The sequence below is a fragment of the Cetorhinus maximus genome, chromosome 3, assembly GCF_964194155.1.
Source record: "Cetorhinus maximus chromosome 3, sCetMax3.hap1.1, whole genome shotgun sequence".
Classification (NCBI taxonomy): domain Eukaryota; kingdom Metazoa; phylum Chordata; class Chondrichthyes; order Lamniformes; family Cetorhinidae; genus Cetorhinus; species Cetorhinus maximus.
The window spans coordinates 67,467,866-67,494,086 of NC_135881.1; the positions used below are offsets into that span (position 1 = coordinate 67,467,866).

The following is a 26,221-nucleotide window of genomic DNA, read 5'->3' on the forward strand; positions in this document are numbered from 1 at the left end:
TAAAATTGTGTTTTTAATGTGCTGGTGCTTTTGTGTCACAAGTTGTGCTACACGTATTGCAGGGCATTAATCTGTCCACTTGCAACATGGGCCAGAATTTTACACCCCGCCCCCACCAGCGAGCCTTTAGGCAGGGGGATGAGCATAAAATTGAAAGGATGGGATTCCCTCTGGGTTCCTTTCCACCCTGACCACACAGTGATTTTTCCCTGGGGTGGGCAAGACCTTGGAATCCCACCCTTACCATTTCCTGCCGTTTCCTGCTCAGCCTCAGTTTTTAGGCTGGCAGGAAGATTGAATGTCCATGGGGGGTGCCCAACAGAGAAATTATATCCCGGGCGGGAAGGGGAGGGGTGGGGGGTGTTCCCCTCCATCAGAAGCCCCCTTCTGACTGCAGGCGCCCCTCCCCAACCCCTTAAAGTCCGGTGGCCGCCAGACCTCCATCCCCCCGCTGGCCACTCCACCAAGACCCCGATTGCCCCCTTCGTGCACGCCATCCCACTCCCAGGCCTTCCATATGCTCCCCGCTGGGACCCCTTGAACTTACCTGGGCCTCCAGTGCCCAGACTTTTGGTCTTAGGTGGCCTCCTGCATTTCTTCTTCTGTTCACTGCAGTGCCCTGAGTGAGGGGCGGAAGTCCCGCCTGCAGCCACATAATGCTCATTCAAGCGTGAAATGGCGGGGCACTCAGAGTCGACAGAGGTGTGTTCCTCAGCAACTCTTCAGATGGCAGGAAGTAAGGCCCTGTCTTCCGAAAATTTCAGCCCATAGTATTGGCAAGAAATGTAGCCATAAGTAATTGTGTTAGAGGAGAATCAAATTGATGTAGGCTAGAGACACCAACCAACTCTGGCATAGAGGGGTGCGACCCAGGTCCCTAACTTGCTGAGTTACTAATCTTAACCACAGCATCATGAGCAGTACAGTCTAACAGTCCACCACAGGCAGACATAGGAATAATAATTATAGAAGGATAAGGAGTTAACAAAGTGAGCATTTGTCCTATAGAAACTGAGCTTGAGGGGCTAATAGTAGAAAATAAGGAGATGGCAGGTGAATTGAACAGGTCATTTGCATCGGTCTTTACTGTAGAGGATACAAGTAACATCCCAGAAATAGCTGTAAATCAGGAAAGGAAGGGAGGGGGAGCTCAAAAAAATTAAATCATCAGGGAAGTGGTACTAAGCAAATTGTTGCAACTGCAGTCTGTAAGTCCCTGGGTCCTGAAGGACTTAAGGTCTTAAAAGAAGTGACTAGTGAGATAGTTGATGCGTTGGTTAATTAAGGCATTATAGCAGGACACTTAGAAAAATTCGAGGTAAGCAGGCAGAGTCAACATGGTTTTGTGAGTGGGTAATCATGTCTAACCAACTTATTGGAGTTCTTTGAAGAAGTAACATGTGCTGTGGATAAAAGGAAACCAGAGGATATACTATATTTAGATTGCCAGAAAACATTTGATAAGGTGCCACATCAAAGGTTATTGTGGAAAATAAAAGCTCATGATATATGGGGTACCACATTGGCATGGATAGAAGATTGGCTAGCTAACAGGAAACAGAGAGTAGACATAAATGGGTCATTTTCTGGTTGGCAGGATGTGACGAGTGGTGTACCACAGGGATCGGTGCTGGGGCCTCAACTTTTCAAAATTTGTTTGAATGACTTGGATGAAGGGACCAAAGGTATGGTTGCTAAATTTCCTGGTAATACAAAGATAGGTAGGAAAGTAAGTTGGGTGAAGAGGACATAAGGAGGCTACAAAAGGACATAGATAGGTTAAGTGAGTGGGCAAAGATCTGGCAAATGAAGTATAAGGCAGGCAAACGTGAAATTGTCCATTTTGGCAGGAGGAATGAAAAAGAAGCATATTATCTAAATGGTGAGAGATTGCAGAGCTCTGAGATGCAGAGGGATCTGTGTGTCCAAGTGCATGAATTGCAAAAGGTTAGTATGCAGGTACAGCAGGTAATCAGGAAAGCTAATAGAATGTTATCATTTATTCGACGTTTCGAGCCCTCGTTGACTGATTTCTTCTCCACCGATGCTGCCAGACTTGCTGAGTTTTTCCAGGTAATTCTGTTTTTATTTTGTTTTGGATTTCCAGCATCCGCAGTAGCTTTTAGCTTTTTGTTGTTATCATTTATTGTTAGGTGAATTGAATACAAAAATAGGGACGTCAACTTTGTTCTTCTCCACCGATGCTGCCAGATCTGCTGAGTTTTTCCAGGTATTTCTGTTTTTGTTTCGGATTTCCAGCATCCGCAGTTTTTTGTTTTTATCAAAAATAGGGAAGTTATGCTTCAGTTATACAGGGTATTGGTGAGACCACATCTGGAGTACTGTGTACAGTATTGGTCTCCTTATTTAAGGATGTAAATGCATTGGAAGCAGTTCAGACAAGGTTTACTAGACAAATACCTGGAATGGGAGGGTTATCTTATGAGGAAAGGTTGGACAAGTTAGGCTTGTATCCATTGGAGTTTAGGAGAGTAAGAGGCAACTTGATTGAAACATATAAGATCCCGAGGAGTCCTGACAGGGTTGATGTGGAAAGAATGTTTCCTCTTGAACTAAGGGTCACTGTTTAAAAATAAGGGGTCACCCATTTAAGACAGAGATGAAAAGAAACTTTTTCTCTCAGAGGGTTGTCCTCAAAAGGCGGTGGAAGCAGATACTTTGAATATTTTTAACGCATATGTTGATAGGATCTTGATAGTCAAGGGGGCGAAAGGTTATCAGGGATGTGCGGGAATGTATAGTTGAGGTTAAAATCAGATCAGCCATAATCTTATTGAATGGCAGAGGAGGCTTGAAGGGCCGAGTGCCCTACTCCTGCACTAATTCTTGTATTCTATGTCAGAATAATCAACGTTAGTTAATTATTTTCTTACTTACAAATGGTCAAAACTTACTTGATCCCGATCATTTTAGAAAACAATTGCAAAGGCAACAGAATTATAATTTTGAAAGTGCTGCATGGAAATCTCAAAAGATTTACTTTCCCAGATTATACAAACCTGCGGCAGTTGTTTTGCAATATCTCCACCAACAAACACAGCTTCCAGGTAAATCCAAAGGTTCTGAACTGTGAGCCAGTTTTCGATTATTTCTGTGGTATTTGAGAGCTTCTGCACCCACTGTTGAATAGTGGGTTTGAATGGTGCATTGTACCTAACAGCAAAGCAACCACATCTTGGAAAAAACTCATTCACAGCAACAAAAGTGCTTTAACATTAATATAGCAATTTTTTACCATTCAAGTTTCTAATTTTTCCTTCGTGCCCTTGGTCAAAACAATGATCAAAAAAAAAGTTGACTGAATAAATTCTATTCATTTCCATCAGAATTTTGAAAATTTCAAAAGAAATGTAATTTGGAGAACTAGATTTTCAAAGTGTTTTGCTCCCCTGATGATTTCACCTAAGTATATTAAATTCAATACAGCAGGATAAGGAAGCATCCAGACTCATAGCAATGACCTAAGCTGAGGTGTAGACTAATAGTTGGACGACTCAGCCACAGGCATCAGCAATGGCATGGAACATTTATATTCAAACCTTTAATCTTTGAATGGATAATTAAACCTGAGGCCGAGTGTGAACTGTAGCATTCTTCAGTAGAAATAACTGCATATTTTAAAACATCTATTACATTTTCCTACCTAAAGTAAATGACAGAAAGGTTATCACAATATTCCAGTAAATAAGCACAAGAAAATTATTTAACAGCTGTATTTCAATGTTTCAATTAAAGGATATTTATATACTGTTTGATCTTTATTCATGTTTAAGTCAGATGAAGCCTTTATCCAAATTACTGTTTTGTTATTCAATTCCATTATTTTATGCATTACAAAAAATATACACTATTATCCAATTACCTATTGCTCATCAATGAGCCAAGTATCATCAGGCTGTCCTCCATTAGTGCAATATTCTCTGTGGTATCTGATCCTTTGAGGAGCAACTCACCCCTCGTCTTGAATGGGGCAAAAGTAAGCACATGACCACTCCATTCATTAATAACAGCCTTCAGCTTTGCTTCAATGTCCTTTTCTTTTCCTGCACTAATACAAATGTCCTGAAAAATATATTTTGGTTATTTATTAACGTGTGCAATATATTCATTGTAATGGCTCTTAAAATTTGATTTTATGGTAAGTTTATTTTTATTTATTCTCAGAATATGGACATTGACGGCAAGACTGGGGTTTTTTGTCCGTCTTCAGTTGCCCTTAAAAGATGCTGGGAGGCCTTCTTCCTGAACTGTGGCAGTTATTTTTTACATACAGTTGAGTGATTCACTAAGATTTGGATAATTATCTGAAGAGAAAAGATTTGCATGGTTGTGGGGAAAAGGCTGAGGGAGGTTGGGTGGCTAGTCAGACTAGCTGAAATCTGAAGGGGCGGAATTTTACATCCGCTCCCGCCAGCAGGATTTTCTGGTGCCGCTAAATTCAATGGAATTTTGAATGGTTCATCACATTTTACAGCCCTGCCCCGCTGCAACGGGGCCATAAAATTCCACCTAAGATTTCATGCTCTCTATTACTGACACCAGCTTTTGCATTCCAGATTTTTTAAACCAAATTATCATTCTAAAATTCTCATGGGGTTTGAACTAAGATTCTCTGGGTAGTCTAGGGACAGAATATTTCCTTCATCGGGGGGAATTTCTCTCATCAGCCCAACCTGAACAGGAGTAAAATGTGCACAATGACGTTGAGCGAACATACCAATGTCATTGCACAGTTGTGCGATATTTCGGCCAGCGGGCACACAGGGAAGTTGGCAGCGTGCCCGCCAACAATTATGAGGGCTGTTAAGCCCATTAATTAATTAATTTAATTAATTTTTTCCCTGCCTGTCCAACCCTACGGTTGGCAGACGGGTGAATAGGCCAAGCAGCCTTTCCATTTTTTGCGAAACCTCATCCATGGGCGAGATTAAAAAAAAACTTTTAAAACTCATTTTTAACATATCCCTGCTCATGTGACACAGTCATACAGGGGACACATTTTCCTTATTTTTCAACTCTTTATTTGTAATGTTAAAACTCTTCAGCTCCCTGAGGCAGTTCTGTGCCTTCAGGGAACTTTCACTGAGCGCACCCCTGCGCATGCGCACACCTGCGCATGCGCACACTTCAGCACTCATGTTCCTCCTGTCCCACCCAGCAGCACTGAGGCTCTGAGCGCGCCTTTCACACTGATTGGCCGTTAATTAGCCAGCCAGCGTGAAATCACTACACTACCATACTCATGAATTATAAAATGGTTACAGCACAGAAGGAGGCTATTGGGCCTGTTGTGTCTGTGCTGGCCCTCTGAAGGAGCAATTCACCTAGTGCCACTCTCCTGCCTTTTCTCTGTAACCCTGCAAATTTTTCCTTTACTGATAGTGATGCAATTCCCTTTTGAATGCCTCAATTGAACCTACCTCCACCACATTTTCAGGCATTTGAATCTGCATTCCAGATCCTAACCATCCATTGCGTGAAAAAGTTTTTCCTTATGTCGCCATTGCTTCTTTTGGAAATTACCTTAAATCTGTGCCCTTTGGCTCTTGATCCTTCCACCAATGGGAACAGTTTCTCCCTATCTATTCTGTCCAGATCCCTCATGATTTTGAACGCCTCTCAAATCTCCTCTCATCTTCTCTTCTCCAAGAAAAACAGTCCTAACTTCTCCAATCTTTCTACATAACTGAAGTTCCTCATCAATGGAACCATTCTCGTGAATCTATTCTGCACCTTCTCTAATGCCTTCACATCCTTCTTAAAGTGTAGTGGCCAGAACTGGGTGCAATACTCCAGTTGAGGCTGAACCAATGTTTTATACAGTTTTAACATAACTTCCTTGCTTTTGTATTCCGTGTCTCTATTGATAAAGCCCAGCATGCTGTATGCTTTATTAACCATTCTCTCAACCTGTCTTCCCACCTTCAACTATTTATGCACTTATACACCCAGGGCCTTCTGCTCCTGCGCCCACTTTAGAACTGTATCCTAAATCTTATATTGTCTTTCTGCATTCTGCCTACCAAAATGAATCACTTCACGGTTCTCTGCATTAAATTTCATCTGGCACTTGTCCGCCCATTTCATCAACCTGTCTATGTCCTTCTGAAGATCTACACTATCCTCCTCATGGTTCACAATGCTTCTAATTTTCATATCATCCACAAATTCTGAAATAGTGCCCTGTACTCCAAGGTTTATGTCATTAATATATATCAGGAAGAGCAGGGGCCCCAACATCTATTCCTGGGGAGCTCCACTCTAAAGCTTCCTCCAGCCTGACAAATAACTGTTGACCACTAGTCTCTATTTCCTGTCACTCAGCTAATTCCGTGTCCATGTTCCTGCTATCCCTTTTATTCCATGAGCTCTAACTTTGCTTATATTGTGTCAAATGCCTTTTGGATGTCCATGTACAGCACATCAACAGCATTACCTTCATCAACCCGCCCTGTACCTCATCAAAAAACTCAAGCAAGTTAGTTTATCAGAATTTACCCTTAACAAATCCGTGCTGGCTTTACTTAATTAACCTGCATTTGGCCAAGTGACAATTAATTTTGTGCTGAATTATCATTTCTAAGAGCTTCCCCACCACTAAGTTAAACTAACTGACCTGTAGTTGCTGGGCTTATGTTTACCCACTTTTTTCCACTCTCCAGTCCTTTGGCACCACCCCTGAATTGAAGGAAGATGGGAAAATTATGGCCGGTGCCTCCACAATTTCTGTTTTCACTTCCCTCAGTATCCTTGGATGTGTCTCATCTGGCCCTGGTGCCTTATCAATTTTAAGTACAGACTGCTTATCCAATACCATCTCCCAATCAATTTTAAACCCTTCAAGTGTCTGGACTACCTCCTCTTTCACCATGACCTGGGCAACATCCTCTTCCTTGGTAAAGACAGATGCATATTCATTTAATCCCTCAGCCACATCCCTACCTCCATACATAAATTCCCATCAAGTTCTACTGAAAGAGTTCTTATACCTGTCCTCATTATGCATGCTTAGCTGAGAGTCCAGACTCTTAAAAGGATTTTCTCAAGAGGGGTTCTGTTTTGACGACTGGAGAGAACTGTTGATTTTGCCCGATTTACATCTTTAAGTGGTTAAAATAATGTTTTGTGATTTCTTTTGTCAATATCTCAATGTTAATTTTCACAAGGTTAAGAGGAATGAAGTGTTTGAAGCCTCTGTTATTGATAGTTTAATGGTCTGTCCAATTGCCACTTTTATAGGGCTGTAGAAACTACTATTGTTTCAGAAAAGTGCTTCTGAATGGGTGTTTTATTTTCTGAGCAGTTCCACACATGCTATTGTTACAACATGGTTCATTGGCTCTGTACATAAAATATACTGGGGCCAGAATATTTTGCTGGGTGTGTCAGGCATCGAGAGTAAAATGACGCACAATGACATCAGGCGTGCATCCCAATGTCATCGCGCAGTCTCACGGTGTTTCGTTTGGTGGGCGTATGCCAGAGTCAGCTGCGCACCCGCCAATAATTAAAAGGCCTATTAAGGCCATTAGTGATCTAATTAACTTGAAATTTACACTGCACGTCCAACCTAACGATTGGCGGACAGGCGAAAATACTAAGCAGCCTTTACATTTTTTAGGAAACCTCATCCACGAGCGGGATGAGATTTCCTGAAGCACATACAAATAAAATAAAAACTTTATTTTTGAATTAAAAACATGTCCTAGCTCATGTGACAGAGTCACATGAGGGGACATGTTTTATTAATTTTTTATTGTCTTAATTAATTTTTTTAAAAAGCGCTTCAATCTCCATAGCTCCACACATGCATGAACTGCGTGCTAGGCCCAGCTCTCCCTCCTCCCCTCAGCCCTGAGCACTGCCACTCGCGATGCATGCTGGGCAGGCCTTAATTGGCCCACCAGCGTGAAATCGGGGTGCAGAGCTGATCGCGGGTGGCGGTCGACTTCTGACCGCCCTCTTCCGCCCCCACTGAGCCCACCCGACGAAGGAAAAATTCTGGCCTGGGTGAATAAGCATGGAGGGTCTGAGCCATTGAGGTGGGTGGGAGGCATGACTTGGTTGGCATGAGGGCTATAAGGAGACATGGGGGTTGAATAGGGTGCCATGAGTTGGCATGGAGAGAGCATAGGGGCATGGAAGATGTATGGGGCATTGGTAAGACCTTTTGAATTTGCCTTTCAAGTGGTTCCCGAGTCCAGTCTATGGTTCACAATTTCTCTGAGTGGCTGTGAACCATGGGTCATTGTGAAGCTGGTCTGGCTCCAGGCGGGCTAGGAGATGCCTTCCCTCCAAATGGGGCCAGCAGGCCGGGAGTGCAGGGTGCAGGCTCACCATCTGCATCCATATCCCATGTCAGTGACAACTGGGGCACCAGAAATCAGGGTGGGAATCCTGGAAGCGGGTCCTGTCTGCTATTTTTAGATAGCTCTGGAGTACGTCCGACTCAACGGATATCTGGGCCCTTGTATCCAGGAATATTTAATACCCAGTCCTGCCCTTTTTTGAGCAACGTCTCTGTTATCACTACAACATCATGCTTCCATATACTTATCTGTGTCTGCAACTCATCAATCTTAATTATCAAGCTCAGCACATTCACATACATGCACAGTAATGCTAATTTGGATTTTATTACTTTCCCTCTTATGCTGAACTCTCCTAACACCTTACTATTTCCTACTCCAGTACTATCTGTCTCTCCCAATATTCTGCATTGGTATTCCTCTCTAGTATAACCTCTTGGTTCCCAAACTCCTGCCAAGCTAGTTTAAACCCTCCCCAACAGCAGCAGCAAATCACCCTGTAAGGAAATCAATCCTGATTCTGTTTTGGTGCGACCTGTCCAGCCTGTTAAGGTCCGACCTCCCCCAAAACTGATCCCAATGTCACAAGAACCTAAAGCCCTCCCTCTGCACCTCAATCCAGCCATGTATTCATCTGTGCTATCCTTCTATTTCTATACTCAGTTGCGTGTGGTGCCAGGAGTAATTTGGAGAATACTACTTTTGAGGTCCTGCTTTCTAATTTCCTACCTAGCTCCATAAATTCTGACTGCAGGACCACATCCCTCTTTCTAATTATGTCATTGGTACCAACATGGACCACGACTGCTGGCTGTTCACCCTCCCTATTCAGATTGCTCTGCAGCCGTTCAGTGAATCCTGGATTCACTTCTGCGGCTGCAGAAATGCCTATTTGTTCCCCCACATTGAATCCCACGCAGAAGTTGAAAAACTTGTAGTTAAATCATTTGCTAAGGGAGAACAAAAGAATCAGCCTATTAAAAAAATTAAAGCAAAATCCTTTACAAATAAACTGTGATATTATCATCTGACACAATTTAAACTGACCCATTTTAAGTTTTAAATTACACTACAAGCTAAATTGACTTATAATTATCAAGTCAATTAAGATTATATTTTGCCAAAATTATTTATTTAATTTAGGTTGACTCTTATGCCATGAATTTTGTTTGTAATAATCCTTTTCAGACGTTTGGTGGGATGCAATAATTGTTGAGGCCCACTTTGTAAAGTTTCCTGCCTCTCATCAGCCAATTACAGAATTTAATCAAAATTAGTGTCTTAACCAGGTTCGCTACATTGTTGGTTTTGAAAGAAGTTAAAAGGATAGAAAATAAGCAAGTTACCTCAATGTCCTCTTTGTATTTTAGTAACGGAGCTTCTGTTATGTTTTTGAGGGAAAACTGATCAGATTCAACATCAAAAGTATGACCTGTGACCTGTGCAATCCTTTCCCAGTGTCTTAGCATCATAGCCTACGAAACAAGAAAGAAGTATACAATATTGTAACAAAATGTCTATATTCCTGAAATGAAGAACGATTGTTGCTAATCTTTCCATCTCAAACTTTAATGACATCTTTTTGGTGCACGTAACAGAATCTGATAAAGGCAGAAAGATCAAGAAAATATGTAATGAAAATAGAAAATTCAACACAAGGATACAAGAATTAGGAGAAGGAGTAGACTCAATGGCCTGTCGAGCTCCACCATTCAGTATGGTCATGGCTGATCTTGGGCTTCAATGCCACTTTCCCACCCATTTGATTCCCTGAGACCAAAAATCAGTCTATCTCAGCCTTAAATATATTCAATGGTGGAGCATCCACAACCTTCTGGGGTAGAGAATTCCAAAGATTCATAATCTTTTGAATGAAGAAATTTCTCTGTCCTAAATGACCTTACCCTGAAGCTGCATACTCTTGTTCTAGATTCCCCAGGCAGGGGAACCAGCTTCTCAGTATCTACCTGTCAATCCCCTTAATAATCTTGAGCATTTCAATGATATCACCTCTCGTTCTTCTAAACTCCAGAGAATATAAACCCAGTTTATATAGCCTCTCATCATAGGAAACTCTCTCATCATAGGGACCAATCTAGTGAACCTTTGCTGTTCTGTCTCCAATGCAAGTATATCATTCCTTAAGTATGGAGACCAAAATTGCACAGAGTATTCCAGGTGTGGCCTCAACAAGCCTTGTACAATTGTGGCATGACATCTTTCTTCTTGTACTCTAATCCCCTTGCAATCAAGGACAACATGCCATTTGCTTTCTTAATTGCTTGTTGAACTTGCATGCTAATTTATGGTGTTCCTTGTATGAGCACACCCAAGTCCCTCTGAACGTCAACATTTACAAGTTTCATGCCTTTTAAAACAATTCTGTTTTCCTATTCTCATGACCAAACCAAAGTGAATAACTTCACACTTCCCCACATTATACTCCATCTGCCACCTTGTTGCCCACACAACTAACCTAACATTTCTATATCTCTCGGCAGCCTCTTTGTGTCCTCCTCACAGCTTGCAATCCCACCTACATTTGTATCAACAGCAAACTTTAATTAATCTCTGTCTCTTCACCTAAGTCATTCATATAGATTGTGAATAGCTGAAGCCCCAGCAATGACCTGTGCAGCATTCTACTAGTCACAGCTTACCAACTTGAAAATGCCCCATTTAGCCCTACTGTTTACTTCTTGTCTGTTAACCAATCCTCTGATAAGGCTAATATATTACTCCCAAATCCATGAGCCTTTATCTTGTGTACCATGACTAGTGGTGGCCATTGCAGAGGTTGCAACACCAGGGAGAGGGAATCTTTATGGCTGAGCACACTCAGAGAGGTGAGTGGAGTAGGGGATGCTAGGGCCAGGTGGTAGACCGCAGGGATTGAGGTGGCGGACATGAAGCGCCAGTGCAATGTTGCCGTGAGGTTGGCCATTACCATTGGATCCCCTCTATGGGCAATGGAGTGCCCATAAAGAAGGGCACTACCCCAGAGCCCACAGGGAGGCCACCAGGTTTCACTGGTGGTCTCCCCATGACGACGAGAGTCCCCTCACCATGGGCAAAATGGAATGGCCATGAAAAGACATTGGGTACCCTTCCCCCGAGAGTTTCTCGCTCCATTTTGCCAACCTTCCTGCCTCACATCGCATCACGAAAGGACCCAGGAAATTCCAGACAATGAAAAGCAGAGGGGGAACATTTGTATACCGCCTACTGTCCAACATAGAATAACGATTGGAAAAGCCTGGCAACTAAGCTACATGCTGCTATCTTACTCAGAGAATGATGTGAATGGCAAGAGATTCAGAAAAACAGGGAGAAAATATATTTTTTAAAAACATTAGCATTGAATCCTTGAGGAGCTTAAAGTAATCTGAACAGACATTGGGCGGAACCATCCCAGAATTGCACTAAGTGTGGTAGTGGGCGGTACCCGCCAGCCGCAGTGGCATCTTTTAACGCCGTATCTTCCCAAACCTGTTGCATTAATTATGCAATCCCAGAAAACATGCCGTGTCCATGATGGGCGGGCTCTAAGTCACCCACCACACTATTACCTCGCCGCTTCATCATGCCGGGCACCATATTTAAAGTGCAGCCACATGCACACCTCTCAGTGCTTCCAGTCCAGGGCTGCTGCAAAGAAGGCATAGCCCTGAAAGGCAAAAAGACTGGAATTCCAAGGTTCAATGACACGTCCCTCAAGCACCTTTTGGGCGCAGTGGAGGCTCGCTGTGATGTCCTCTATCCCAACTCTGGCTGCATGATGGGGAGCAACCTCATTAATCTGGCTGGGGAGGCGGAGGCAGCGGAGGTCAGCGCCAATGCCCTGCAAAAGAGGGCAGCCACCCAGTGCCGCAATAGGGTGAATGGTATAATCCGGTCTGCCAGGGTAAGTCACTCTTCTCATCACTCTCAACTCACACACTCACAAACCCATCACACATCCACAGAGATCTCACACCTCAAGGGACAACACTATTAACTCTCACACACACCCTCACATCTCCATCAGGCTCGTACCCGCTCAAGCTCACGTCCTCATCCTGTCCATGGCTCCGCTCACCACACAAACATTCCCCACCCAATGTCATATGACCTGCTCACACTCTCCATCTGTTTTTATACAGGAGATGCCTGCTTACATTAGCAGGGAGAGGTCCCAGATCAGGGGTGCAGTGACCCACATTAGGCCCCTCACTCACTTTGAGGAGTGTGCCATCGCACTGACTGGTGAGGATGTGGACTGTGCTTATGTTGACAGTGAGGTCGGTGGCACACACCCTCACAAGGATCCCGCACCACATCATCCCTCTCTCAACGCAAATGTGAGTGCTCTCTCTCCTACTTTTGACTCCGCTGCCATGCACTAATTATCTCTACTTTGGTTCACAGGGAGCTCTGCCAAGCAACCGACACCCTCAGCCAGCCAGTCCCTCAACTCCATCCAGGTCCTCACCTCCAGCCAAGAGGACACTTCCTCCATTGAAGAGTTGGAAATAAGCAGCCTGAAAGACCTGTCACAGTGCTTACCCACACCCTGCACCAGTACAGAGACACACACCTCAGTGGAACCTGGATCTAGTGCACACTCAGGTTCACAATCTGGGGTCACTGCAAGGACATGTGTCCACAGCAGGAGGGGGCAGGTTCGTGCAAGCTCCCTGGCACTTGGAGGTCTGCTAGGGAAGAGGCATCTGTGAGGTCCGAGTCAAATGACGAGCCTCTGGATTTGTTCTTCCAACTCATCCTGCAGAGTCAGCAGAAGGTGTGGGAACATCACGCAGAGCCACCTTCAGCAGAGTAGCACGTGAGTCGGAGGAATGCATCCACCTGCTCTCTGATGAAGTGGTGCCCACATGTGCATGTATGGAGGTCTCCATGGGGAGGATGGCAGACACCATGGAGACCCTGGTCCAGCAGAATGTGGAGATGTGTGCAGACCCGCACTCCATCACGGGAGCCACGAGTGAGTTCCTGCAGTGGCAATGCGAGAGGGAAACGGGGCACCTCGACATCCCTCCAGGTGCTCCTTTCCTTCTAGGAGTCAGGTCCAGGCACCCAACGGAAGGAGGAGCAGCAGCTGAACACCCCTGGGTCATCCACTCAAGAATCTCAGAAACTGTCCTCTCCTTCTGAGTCCCCTTTGCCTGTGAGCCCCTCAACCTAGTCCTCTGTCACCGCAGAGGAGCAGCTGGCCAATGAGTGATTCTGGAGGGAGAAATGTGTGTGTGTGGCAAGGCCTTTTGGAGCCTTATGCAAGCACTTTCCCACACACGCGGATCCTTCACATATCACACCCACCTCAATATCCTGAGCATTTTCAGTTGATATCTGAGCTGACCTGCATCTCTGCACACCCACTGATCACACTCCCATGCAGCACCTGATCTCGCCCACCATGGCTCTTGTTTCACTTTCGATTTGGATAGCATAGCCTGAATTCAGTTTTTTGTGCGCTTCCCCCGTCTGCTCCCCTCCCCCAGTCACTATTTCCTTTCCCTCATCACAATTGATGCCCCTGATGTCACCTTCCACCTCCTCTCCATGACCAACCAGCGACAACTCTTTTCCTTCGGGAATGACCAGGTGAATATGCACATTCCCTTTCTTCCTGTAAATCCCACCCCCATCCACATTAACCTCCCAGATCTCCTCCTTCCCACCACCAGGGTCTGTGTCTGCCTCCAATTCCCCACCAACCACCCTCAATGTCCATTTTACTGCTACAATCGAATCCTCACCCTCCCAACCTATTGCCTCAGTCTGCCCGCGATTATTTTCACCATTCCCTCATACCATGCCCACCCTCAGTTTGCTCCCCAGGAGGCATTCATGGACCCATCAGACCCCTCACCAGGAATCTGCCCCTCCAGACACCCTTCCCCTTCGGAACCCCTTCCCCCCAACCCCCAGACCCTTTCCCTACCGGAACCCCTAACCCCTTCCCCACTCCGGACTCCTTCCCCCCAAAACTCCTTCCACCAGAACCCCTTCCATCCCATTAGTCCTCCCACCACCCCGCTTAGTCTCTCCTTATTCCTGATTCCCTCAGACACCCTTACTTCTTCCAATACCCTTAGTCCTTCCCCCTCCCAACTCCATCTTCCAGCCTTACCTCTTCCTCCAGCCTCACTTCTTCTTCCAGGCTTACTCCATCCCTCTTCCTGACTCCCTGAGACACTCTCAATTCTTTGTCCAGCTTTACTCCTTCCTCCTTGCCAATTTCTTCCTCCACCCTTAACCCCTCCCCTCTCTGCACTCCTTCCTCCTCACCGGATTCCCTCCCCTCTCCACGCCCCTGGACTCTCTCCCTCTCTGCACTCCTTCCTCACCCTGAACTCCCTACCCACTCTGCAATCCCTCCTCCCCCTGGACTCCTTCCTCTCTCCGCACTCCATCCCGCCCTCCAAACTCCTTCCCATATGACTTCCACCCCCATTCGCAGTTGCCATCTTCTCCCCGTTACCCCCTCCCACATCTGTAGTCCCACCCGCTGAACCTCACCCCCCGACACCTTCAGTCCCCCTGTCTCCTAAGCTTTTGTTTAAATTCAAAAAAGACAAATCAACTCTGATTGGTTGAGGTGTTTCCATGGGAAATGCACCAGAGAATAGTTGTCCCTCAAGCTTTATTTTAATTGAAAAAGACGCAATGCCTAGATATGTTCTTTCTGTTTTCAGAGGACAGGCCCCTGTATATGAACATATGTAGCTTCTAGCAAATATAAGTGAGGCACATTCAAGAGACATAGGGCAGGATTTTGCCCTTAGCGGGGGTGCTAAGTGGGGGCGGTCCGGAAGCCGACAGCCACCTGCGATCGGCACCACACCGCGATTTCACACGGGCAGGCAAATTAAGGCCCACCTGCATGGATTGTGAGCGGCAGCACTGAGTGCTGGCTGTGCGGGCAGGGGAAGGAGGGAGAGCCGGGCCTAGTATGCAGCTCGTACACATGCGAGAAAAAGCGCTTCAATCTCCTTGAGGTAAGGAGCTGCCTCAAGGTGATTGAAGCGCTGTGTAAAAAACATAATGAAGAGAATAAAAAATTAATAAAACTCTGTCACATGAGCTGGGACATGTTTTTAATTCAAAAATAGTTTTTATTTAATGTTAATTTGCTTTTGGAAACCTCATCCTGCCCATGGATGAGGTTTCCTAAAAAATGTAAAGGCCGCTTGGCCTTTTCGCCTGCTCACCAACTGTAAGGTTAGATGGGCAGCGTAGATTTGAATTTAATTAGATTGTTAATGGCCTTAATGGGCCTTTTAATTATCGGCGGACGCATACCTGACTCCGGCGCGCACCCACTGAATGAAATATCGCAAGACTGCGCGATGACGTCGAATGCACGCCTGATGTCATCATGCATCATTTTACGCTCAGCTGTGTCGGGCATGTGCCCACACGCCGAGCGTAATATTCTGCCCATAGTTTAATAAATCACAATCCACAGCCAAATAGCTACAATTGTGCCATTCTGTCAACTTAAGTAATGTAAGGGCGTTGCTTATATATCCACCTCAGTAAGTTGCAGTAATTGGAGACATTAACAAGGTAAAACTGGATAGAGAACTAAGAACACTGACTCTTACACAATTAATTAAAGCAGCAGCGTCTCAAGCTATAAATTTAGTGGCAAGTAGTAAACAAATGAGGTGAATAAGCATTTTGGGGGACTATACTGTTAATGTCTGGATGAAATCAAAGTCCCTTTGAGCTATTCTCACCAAGGTGGAGGAGCTAAGAACTTTTCCAATTCAGTTTGAAAGACAGAATAAACTTAGCAACACCGGAAAAACAGTGAAAGGCACGAAAGCAAATTCAACAACCATAGAAACATAGATAGAAGCATAGAAACTAGGAGCAGGAGTAGGCCATTTGGCCATTCGAGCCTGCTCCGCCATTCAATATGATCATGGCTGATCCTCTATCTCAACACCATATTCCCGCTTTCTCTCCATACCCCTTGATGCCCCTAATATCCAAAAATTTATCAATTTCTTACTTGAATATACTCAGTGACCCAGCCTCCACAGCCTTCTGTGGGAGAGAATTCCACAAGTTGACCACCCTCTGAGCGAAGAAATTTTTCCTCATCTCAGTCTTAAATGGCCTGCCCCATATCCTGAGACTGTGGCCTCTGGTTCTAGACTCCCAAGCCAGGGGAAACATCTTCCCTGCATCCAGTCTGTTTAGCCATGTTAGAATTGTATACATTTCAATCAGATCCCCTCTCATTCTTCTAAACTGTAGTGAATACAGGCCCAGTCGAACCAATCTCTCCTCATATGACAGTCTTGCCATCCCCGGTATCAGCCTAGTGAACCTTCGCTGCACTCCCTCTATAGCAAGTATATCCTTTCTTAGGTAGGGAAGCCAGAACTGCATGCAATACTCCAGGTATGGTCTCACCAAGGCCCTGTATAACTGCAGAAAGGCATCCCTACTTCTGAACTCAAATCCTCTTGCAATGAAGGCCAACATAGCATTTGCCTTCCTAATTGCTTGCTGCACCTGCCTATTTACTTTCATTGACTGGTGTATAAGGACACACAGATGCCTTTGTACATCCAAATTTCCCAATATATCACCATTTAAATAATACTCTGCCTTTCTGTTTTTCACACTGGAGCGTACAAGTGCACATTTACCCATGTTATACTGCATCTGCCATGTGTTTGCCCACACACACAACTTGTCTAAATCTCCCTGAAGCCTCCTTGCATCCTCCTCACTACTCACAACCCCACCCAGTTTTCTGTTGTCAGCAAACTTGGAAATATTGCATTTGGATCCCTCATCCAAGTCATTTATATATATCATGATTAGCAGGGCCTAAGCACTGATCCCTGCAGTACACCACTAGTCATTGCCTGCCACCCAGAAAAGGACCCACTTATTCCCACTCTCTGTTTCTGGTCTGTCAACCAATTCTCAATACATGCCAACATATTACCCCAAATCCCATGTGCTTTAATTTTGCTCACTAGCCTCTTATGTGGGACCTTATCAAAAGCCTTCTTCAAATCCAAATACACCACATCCACTGGTTCTCCCTTATCTATTCTACTAGTTACATCCTCAAAAAACTTCAGTAGATTAGTTAAGCATGATTTCCCTTTCATAAACCCATGCTGACTTTGTCTAATCCCGTTAATGCTTTTCAAGTGTTCTCTTACCATGCTTTTTGTAATAGACTCTAGCATTTTCCCCACTACTGGCGTTAGGCTAACTGGTCTATAATTCTCTGTTTTGTCTCTCCCCTCTTCTTTAAATAATGGGGTTACACTTGCTGCCCTCCAATCTGTGGGAACTGCTCCAGAGTCTATAGATTTTTGGAAAATAACCACCAATGCATCCAATATTTCCAGGGCCTCTTTCTTTAGTGTTGACATAGTGCTGGCATGACAAAGAAATTCAATGGTATTCAGCACTGTCAGTGCAAGAGCCTGTCCTTTCCGAACAGATAATACAGAGTAAGCTCAAATTAAACATCCATGGCATAGAAATTCAATTATGTTCAACAATGGCAGCGCAAGGGACTGATTAAGATTAAGAGGGGGAAAATAGAGGGCAGAATTTAGCCCTTGTCGGGCAGGCTCAACGGGGGCGAGCAGGGGCAGTCGGGAAGCCGACTGCCGCCCACGATCGAGGCTGGAAGGCGATTTCACGCTGGCAGGCCAATTAAGGCTCGTCCAGCATGAAACGCAAGCGGCAGGGTGGGGGAGGAGGTCGAGCGGTGCAAGCGCAAACATCACGCGTGTGTGCAAGTGCACGCTTGAGAATCTCCCTGAGGCACAGAGCTGACTCAGGGTGATGAAGTGTTTTCAAGAAAAATAATAAAGAATTGAAAAATGTTATTAAACATGTCCCCTCATGTGACTCTCACTTGAGCAGGGACATGTTATTAATTAAGTTTTCAAATTTTTATTTTATTTTTATTTGTTTTTGGAAACCTTATCCTTACCCATTGAAATGCAGTGATATATTTTAGTAGCTCTGCAGAATTTAAACTGTGATATTCCCAATATTCCTCAGTTTGTTTCACTGACAACACTCATCTGGGATGGGGAAGGATACATCCATTATAAGATGATCAGAAACAAATTCTAAACCAAAGGTTGGACGGGAAGCGAAAAATGTAAGTTAATTGAGACTTTAATGGCCTTAACAGGCCTTTTAATAGTCGGCGGACGAGCTGCCAATTCCCACAAGCGCCTGCCAAACGAAATATCACACGACTGCGCCTTGACGTCGGGACACACACCCGACGTCAACATGCGTCATTTTACGCTCGAGCAGGTTGGGCGCACGCCCGCCCACTGAGGTAAGAATTTTGCCCAGAGTGTGAGAGTAAACTCGCAAGGAAGATAAAAGCAGACTGTAAAAGCTTCTATAAGTATGTAAAAAGAAAAAGATTAGTGAAGATAAATGTAGGTCCCTTACAGTCTGAAATGGGAGAATTTATAGTAGGAAACAAGGAAATGGCAGAGCAATTAAATGACTACTTTAGTTCTGTCTTCATGAAGGAAGACACAAATAACTTCCCAGGCACACCAGGGAACCAAGGGTCTAGTGAGAAGGAGGGGTTGAAGGAAATTAGTATTACTAAAACAATAGTGCTAGAGGAATTAATGGAACTGAAAGCCGATAAATCCCCAGGGCCTGATAATCTACATTCCAGGGTACTGAAGGAAACGGCCATGCATATAGTGGATGCGTTGGTTGTCATCTTTCAAAATTCTGTAGATTCTGGAACAGTGCCAGCAGATTGGAGGGTGGCAAATCCACTATTTAAAAAGAGGGAGGGAGAAAACAACGAATTACAGACCAGATAGCCTAACCTCAGTAGTAGGGAAAACGCTAGCATCCTACAAAGGACATAATAACAGGACACTTAGAAAATAGCAACAAGGTTAGACAAAGTCAACATGGATTTATGAAAGGGAAATCATGTTTGACAAACCTACTGGAGTTCTTTGAGGACATAGCTAGCAGAATAGGTAAGGAAGAACCAGTAGATGTGGTGTATTCGGATTTTCAGAAAGCTTTTGATAAAGTCCCACATAAAATTAAAGCACATGGGATTGGGGGTAATATAGTGGCATGGATTGAGAATTGGTTAGCAGACAGGAAACAGAGAAGAGGAATAAATGGGTCTTTTTCAGAGTAACAGGCGGTGACTAGTGGGGTACCGCAGATATCAGTGCTTAGGCCCCAGCTATTCACAATATAGATCACTGATTTGGATGAGGGATCCAAATGTAATATTTCCAAGTTTGCTGCGATGAGGGGGGTGTTAAGAGGCTTCAAGGTGATTTAGATAGGTTGAGTGAGTGGGCAAATACATGGCAGATGCAGTATAACGTGGATAAGTGTGAAGTTACCACTTCAATAGGAAAAACAGAATGGCAGAGTATTATTTAAATGGTGATAGATTAGGAAATATTGATGTACAAAGGGACCTGGGTGTCCTTGTAGACCAGTCACTGAAAGCAAGCATGCAGGTGCAGCAAGCAGTGAAAAAGGCAAATGGTATGTTGGCCTTCATAGCGAGAGGACTTGAGTACAAGAGCAAGGACATCCTACTGCAGCTGTGCAGGGCTTTGGTGAGACCACATCTGGAGTATTATGTGTAGTTTTGGTCTCCTTACCCAAGAAAAGATACACTTGCCATAGAGGGAGTGCAGCAAAGGTTCACCAGACTGAAGCAGGATTGTCATAAGAGGAGAGATTTTGAGCTGGCTGGGCCTGGGACTGGAGTTTAGAAGAATGAGAGGAGACCTCATTGAAACATATAAAATTCTGACAATGATGGACATACTGGATGCAGGGATGATGTTTCCTCTGTCTGTGGGACTAGAACAAGGGGTCACAGTCTCAGGATACAGGGTAGACCATTTAGGACTGAGATGAGGAGAAACCTCTTCACTCAGAGGGTGGCGAACCTCTGAAATTCTCTACCACAGAAGGTTATGGAGGCCAAGTCATTTAATATATTTCAGAAGGGAATAGATATATTTCTGGACTCTAAAGGGATCAAGGTGTATCGGCAGAGCGCAGGCGTATGGTATTGAGATAGAGGGTCAGCCATGATCATATTGAATGACGGAGCAGACTCGAAGAGCCGACTGACCTACTCCTGCTCCATTTTCTATGTTTCTATGACAGGGGACACATTGCACTTTTCTGTTCCCATGGTTGCAAGGACCACTTGAAATTGGTGCTGGCAGTTTGGCATTATGAGACAAGTATTCAGCCAGCATTAATCACAATGATTATTGGTTGCACAGTTGTTGGTGGGGTAGAGAATCAGGGGTGCCTGACAAAAGCAAAATACTGCAGATGGTGGAAATCTGAAATGAAAACAGAAAATAATGGAAATGCCTAGTAGGTCAGGCAGCATCTGTCTGATGCAGATGCTGCCTAACTTGCTGAACAGCTCTGCCACTTAAAGACAGTTTGCACCTTATTAAAGGGAGTGAATTTTGGTTTCAGACAGGAGGGAATGCGCCTGAGGGAGAAAATGGCTGCACATGCTGTACATTGGGAATGCAGGCTCTCTGATGCTGCTTTAGAGGCCCTGGCCTGGGCAGTGGACAGGAGGAGGGAGAAGCTGGTAGAAAGTTTCCAGGAACTACCTCTACCACCAGATACTTAGGGCAGAATCATCCTAGATTTGCACTAAGTGCGGTAGCAGGCAGGAAAATAGATGTTTTACCTGCCAGCCGCATTGGCGGCTTTTCTCGCCGTATCGTCTGCTTCTCCCTCATTAATTATGCAGCCACAAGAAATACGCTGTCTTGTGTTTCCACACTGTTTCCTCACTCGTGGTGCCATATCTAAATTGCAGCCATGCACATAGTTCTCAATGCTTGCAGCCCAGGTCTGCTCCAGTGAAGACATGGCCCTGAAAGCTAAGAAGAGTTCAGTGACCCGTCACTGGAATGCCTTTCAGAAGCCCGCCATGTTATCCTACATCCCCACTCTGGCCACAAGAGGTCCAGCAATCTCACCACTCCAGCTTGGGAGGTGGTGGCAGTGGTGGTCAGGGCCAATGCTGCACAGAAGAGACAAAAACAAAAAATGCTGAAAAAATTCAGCTGAAGCTCTGAAGAAGAGTCATACGGACTCGAAACATTAACTCTGTCTTTCTCTCCACAGATGCTGTCAGACCTGCTGAATTTTTCCAGCATTTTTTGTTTTTGTTTCAGATTTCCAGCATCCACAGTATTTTGCCTTTATCTTACTGCACAGAGGAGGTTGGCCATCCAGTGCAGAGAGAAAATGAATGATCTTATCTGTGTCACCAGGGTAAAGCAATCATCTCAACACTCTAAACTCACACACTCAAGCCCATCACACATTCACTGGCATCTCACTCACTGCCAGCTCAAGGGACATCACTCACACACATCCTCACATCTCCATCTGGCCTCATCTCCCCTGGAGACTGCCTCCTGAGCCATCACCATTTTGAGGCCACTTGCACAGATCAACATGTGTTCCCACACACACCCTGGGATACCCCCCTTCCCCAGTACAGCCCTTGCCCTGCATCCTTTTCCCTTGCCTGGGGCCTCTTCTCCCCCTTCCCCAAACAAGCCCAAGCCCTCCAGCCATTGAAAAGCCATCCCCACCTTATGACTGGTCTGGTAGGTAGAGACCTGTCCGTGAGCTCCCCTAAAAGTGATGCAGTGCTGCCTGCAAAGCCTGGCGCTGATGACCATGAGTAATGGCCGAAGCAAGGTGGGAAAACAAACCTCAAAGTCCCGAGTGAAGTGCAGCTCACAAGGTGCACATCACTTAGGTACAGTTGTGAAACACATCATCATGCCCGGATGATCCAGCAAAGGGGGATGATTCCGGCAAGCAGGAATTATAATTATATGCAGATGTATTAAAATGATGTTCCAGACATCCGGTGGCTGGAAACACAGCCCACCATTGACGGTCGCAAACTGCATTCTGGTCAAGAAACCAGGTGTTGCCCAAGTGTTGTGGAGGCTTAACTCCACCAGCATGTGCTTTTGTTAAACAAGTTCCTGACTGGAAGCTAGCCTGATTGACAGGCTTGGCTCCCTGTCAGGTGGCAAATATTCCAGGAGAGGCTGCAGCGAAGGAGCAATTAAGTTCCCTCTGCTCTGGGGTAGAAATCACAAGGGGTCAGAGACATATAACAGGAGCAGAGATCGGAGGAGGGGGTCAGTAATCTCAGGAGAGGCTCTGACCATGGGGCCAGTGGTGTGGAGCGGAAAACAGGTTTGCTTGCTGGGGGCTAGGGGGAAACACCCCTATGCTTCCTGGCCCACAAGCAATGCACTTCAGTGTTCCATGCAGCAGTCCTTACCTCCTTTTAGCTATCAGGTTTCCCTCCCCAAGGCCAAGGAAACCCAGCTGGCCAGCTTTAAAGCTGGAAGAGAGATAAAACCTGAGGCACACAGTCTCTTTAAAATATTTAAAGGATCAGCCAACCTTCTGGGAGGTTCACCCATTCCCTCACTCCCATCCAAACGAGAAGTGGGTGGATTCAAGATGGGCTCAGTTTGAGTTTGTGAGTCTTTATATTTTAACATCCCACCTGTCCAGACCCACCCATTTTATGGGGTTAAAATTCCTCTTTCAGAAAGTAAATTTTAGGATGCAATATATGTGTAATTTGAGACATGACATGTTAAGTATAGCATGCTTGGGAATCAAAAGGTGACTTTGGATCTATGGATCCCAATGGTCTTCACCATGGGGATTTCCCCATGTCCTTTCTGGGTTTGTTGTAGACCAATTCATAAGAGATTAACAACTATACTATAATTATATCATGTGATTTCCTGGATGGTAGAAGGCAAACTAGATGAACTTTGATTTATTTTTCTCTATTCCTATGTTCCACTTGGAAGAGATGATTCAAAAGACCAATACTAAGAGTTTACTCCCAGGATATGGCTACAATGGTGGAAAAAGTCTAACATCAACAGCAGATAAGGCAAGGTAAAAATCTAAACCTCATGTCAGTTACTCTACTCATATCTCCATTATCTGCAGCCCCAACACTCCCCTTCCCCAATATGATTTACCACTCCTAAAATCACTAACACGCACCACGTCTTTCTGCTCCTATTCACACACTCTGCACTTCCTAATCTCCTACATTATTGCAACCAGCATTTCCCCACACCTCACATCACGGACAACATGTGCACTATTCTACAATGACAGGCAAAATCTCAAAACAGTTCTCCAGGATATCACTCTCTCTTCCTTGCAGTTAGAGAAAGGAATGGCGCAATTTATATCTCAAAGCTCTCAGTGAATAAATTGACATACCAAATAAAAAAAATAAAAAGACCTGCTTGCACTCTTTTGCCACAATCTTTCTAAATCCCTCACTGTCAAAGATTTTCTCAATTTCTTTCAAAAGACAGTAGTAGAAAGGTCCCTTCCCATCTCTGTCATCCCAAGAGTTGCTAGCATACACAGAACTAGGCACAAAGCCCTTTACTTTCAGGTCATGTTTACTTTCCATTGCAACATTCACTCTAAGTTGTCATAAAACGCATTCACTTTTAATGACAGCTACTTCTTGACACCATGTTCCAGCTAACTTACTTGCTCGGGCTCCTTGACTACTACTTCTATGAGGTGCTACCAGGGTGTGATGGAGGCTGGGACAGTTCCATTACAAGACAAAGGCTGCTGGAAGCTAATCCCACTTGGACAGCTGCTTTCCTGAGATGGGAGGCATATCAGGCCTCTAAGCCTAGTCTAAGGCAAGGGAAGTTGCGGCTATGTCCAAAAGGGCCTTAAAGAAATAGGCTCTTTGCCACACCGCAGAGACAGTGACAATTTCAACCATTCTTTCCAGTCCACAGGAACAGGGCACAGGCTCAGGGGTACCATTGGTTATTGTCATTACAGTGGTTCCAACCAGGTTTTAGAAGTCCTGTGGAAATGTAAAGCTCAGGTTGACCCTGAAGGCATCTCCTGAAGCAGTGACAGCTGCCATTCTGGAAGTCACCAATCTCCTTACTATCTATTGCTGGCACCTTGTCCCTCCACAAATTTCCTGCACTGCCACTTCCTCCAGTTTCTGCAGGTATGACAAACTTTTGCTGAAATGTGGAGTTATCCCACTGGTCCTTAACTATGTTGATGGAAACCTGTCAACCGTCTCCATGAGATTGATGGACAGTAATCACAGAAATTTTGAAGACTGGAGCATATAAGCACACTTAGCTCCTTAACCAAAGGTGCTTGACTCTCCCCCTGGATTCAGGGAACATTGGTGGGTAATCATACCCTCATAAGTTACTCTTGCTTTCAGCCATTTTTCACAAAAGTAATTCAGATTACAATCTTCCGTCTGAAAAAAAATTTCTTAGTTTCCAATCTTCACCTTTAAGCAACCATTCACTGTTTCCTTGTTAAGCCATTCCAAAGCCAGTTGGTGAAGTAGGAAACTAGATGCCGATCTTATACTTAATGTTATACATATTTACAGAATGCAACATTACAAATACCTGCCTCTTCCCCAACCAACACACAATGTTCCAGAAGTCTCTCCTTCTATGTCCTCAAGATACTTAATCAATCAAAGCCCTCCACCTGTATATCCTTAATCTTAACAATACAATTAACATGCCATTAACAATATACATCCTCACACCTCATACCCACATGCCTCCATATACCTCCTCACCCCCAAACCTCTCCATATTCCCCATACCCACAAATGCCCCTCATACCCATGCCCCATCCACACAACCCATGCCCTCAGAGCACACATACACCCCTCAAACTCCATACCCCCATTTCCCGCTCATTCCCACACCTACTCAACCAATATCCACACTGTACACAACTCATGAACCCTAAAAACATCGGGAAGTCATTGATGTGCTCATAAAACAGTCAAAATAAATAAGCTATCATTCAAAAACAACTTCAAAGACAAAATCCTCTTTTGAGCTCATAAAACTGTCAATATAAGTAAACTCATAGTCCCCTTGACAGCTGTGTTAACAGTCCTTGCTGAGCTGAAACTATTAGTGGGTTTGGAGCAGAGCCAAGCATTCATAATGAGATTCCATTGTACAACTGTGTCAACAAAAATACCATAGCTGAATATATTAAAGCCTTTGAAATGATTCCAAGAGCTCAGCCATCTGTTCAAGCTCTGAAGCAATCAAACAGATATCTGACTGCCATTCAATGAAAAGATTAAAGCAAAGGGGACAATTGAGACAGCAAAAATCTGAATATTAATACTGTTTGATGCAAAAGAGTACGTTACCTAGTAGATAATGTACCCTAATGCATCTGAAGACTTTTCCACTTTCAAAATGCTGCTCAGTTTAATGATCACTTACCTTGTAAAAACAAAGCTCTATCATCAATCACTGCATCAAGAACTTATTTAATTTATCATACAGCATTTCATTATGGCATGCGAAGTTGACAACACCTTTTGTGCTTATTTGTCAAAAGGTTCCCAACTCCAGAACGGCTTCCTCCATGGTTCATAGCACTCTGAGCTGGTGTGAGCCACGTCGCCTTCAGAAGCTGGTCAGACTCCATCAAAATTGCGGGAGGTCTGAAATACCCACCCCCACAATGAAGACAGCAATGTCAGAAAGCAACAACCTGTCCAAGGACTTTGAATGTGACATTTGGACTCTTGCTGAATTTTATTGAACAATTTCTTCATTTTTTTAAATCAAGGATTAAACATTTACTCACTTTGTTAGCCATCATTTCAAGCAATGGACAAGTTTCGCTGAAATCATCAATTGTCTTTTTCAAGTCATTGAAAGCTTGCCATTCCTTCAAGGCTTTGGGTAATTTCCGTATTCTGTGAGCAAAAATCAAAGAAAAATTAA

The 26,221-nt window shown here is 44.4% G+C and overlaps 1 protein-coding gene across 1 annotated transcript in view; it reads right to left on the reverse strand.

Annotated features, from left to right (window-relative positions):
• The window catches only part of dnah5l (dynein, axonemal, heavy chain 5 like), a 465,990-nt gene that overhangs the window by 281,313 nt on the left and 158,456 nt on the right, over positions 1–26,221 (reverse strand). The window contains exons 32-35 of the mRNA XM_078535621.1: positions 26,082–26,193; positions 9,677–9,805; positions 3,884–4,083; positions 3,021–3,174 (exon numbers count right to left, since the gene is read on the reverse strand). Of these exons, the coding sequence (XP_078391747.1) occupies positions 3,021–3,174; positions 3,884–4,083; positions 9,677–9,805; positions 26,082–26,193 (595 nt within the window). The remainder of the gene's footprint in view (positions 1–3,020; positions 3,175–3,883; positions 4,084–9,676; positions 9,806–26,081; positions 26,194–26,221) is intronic.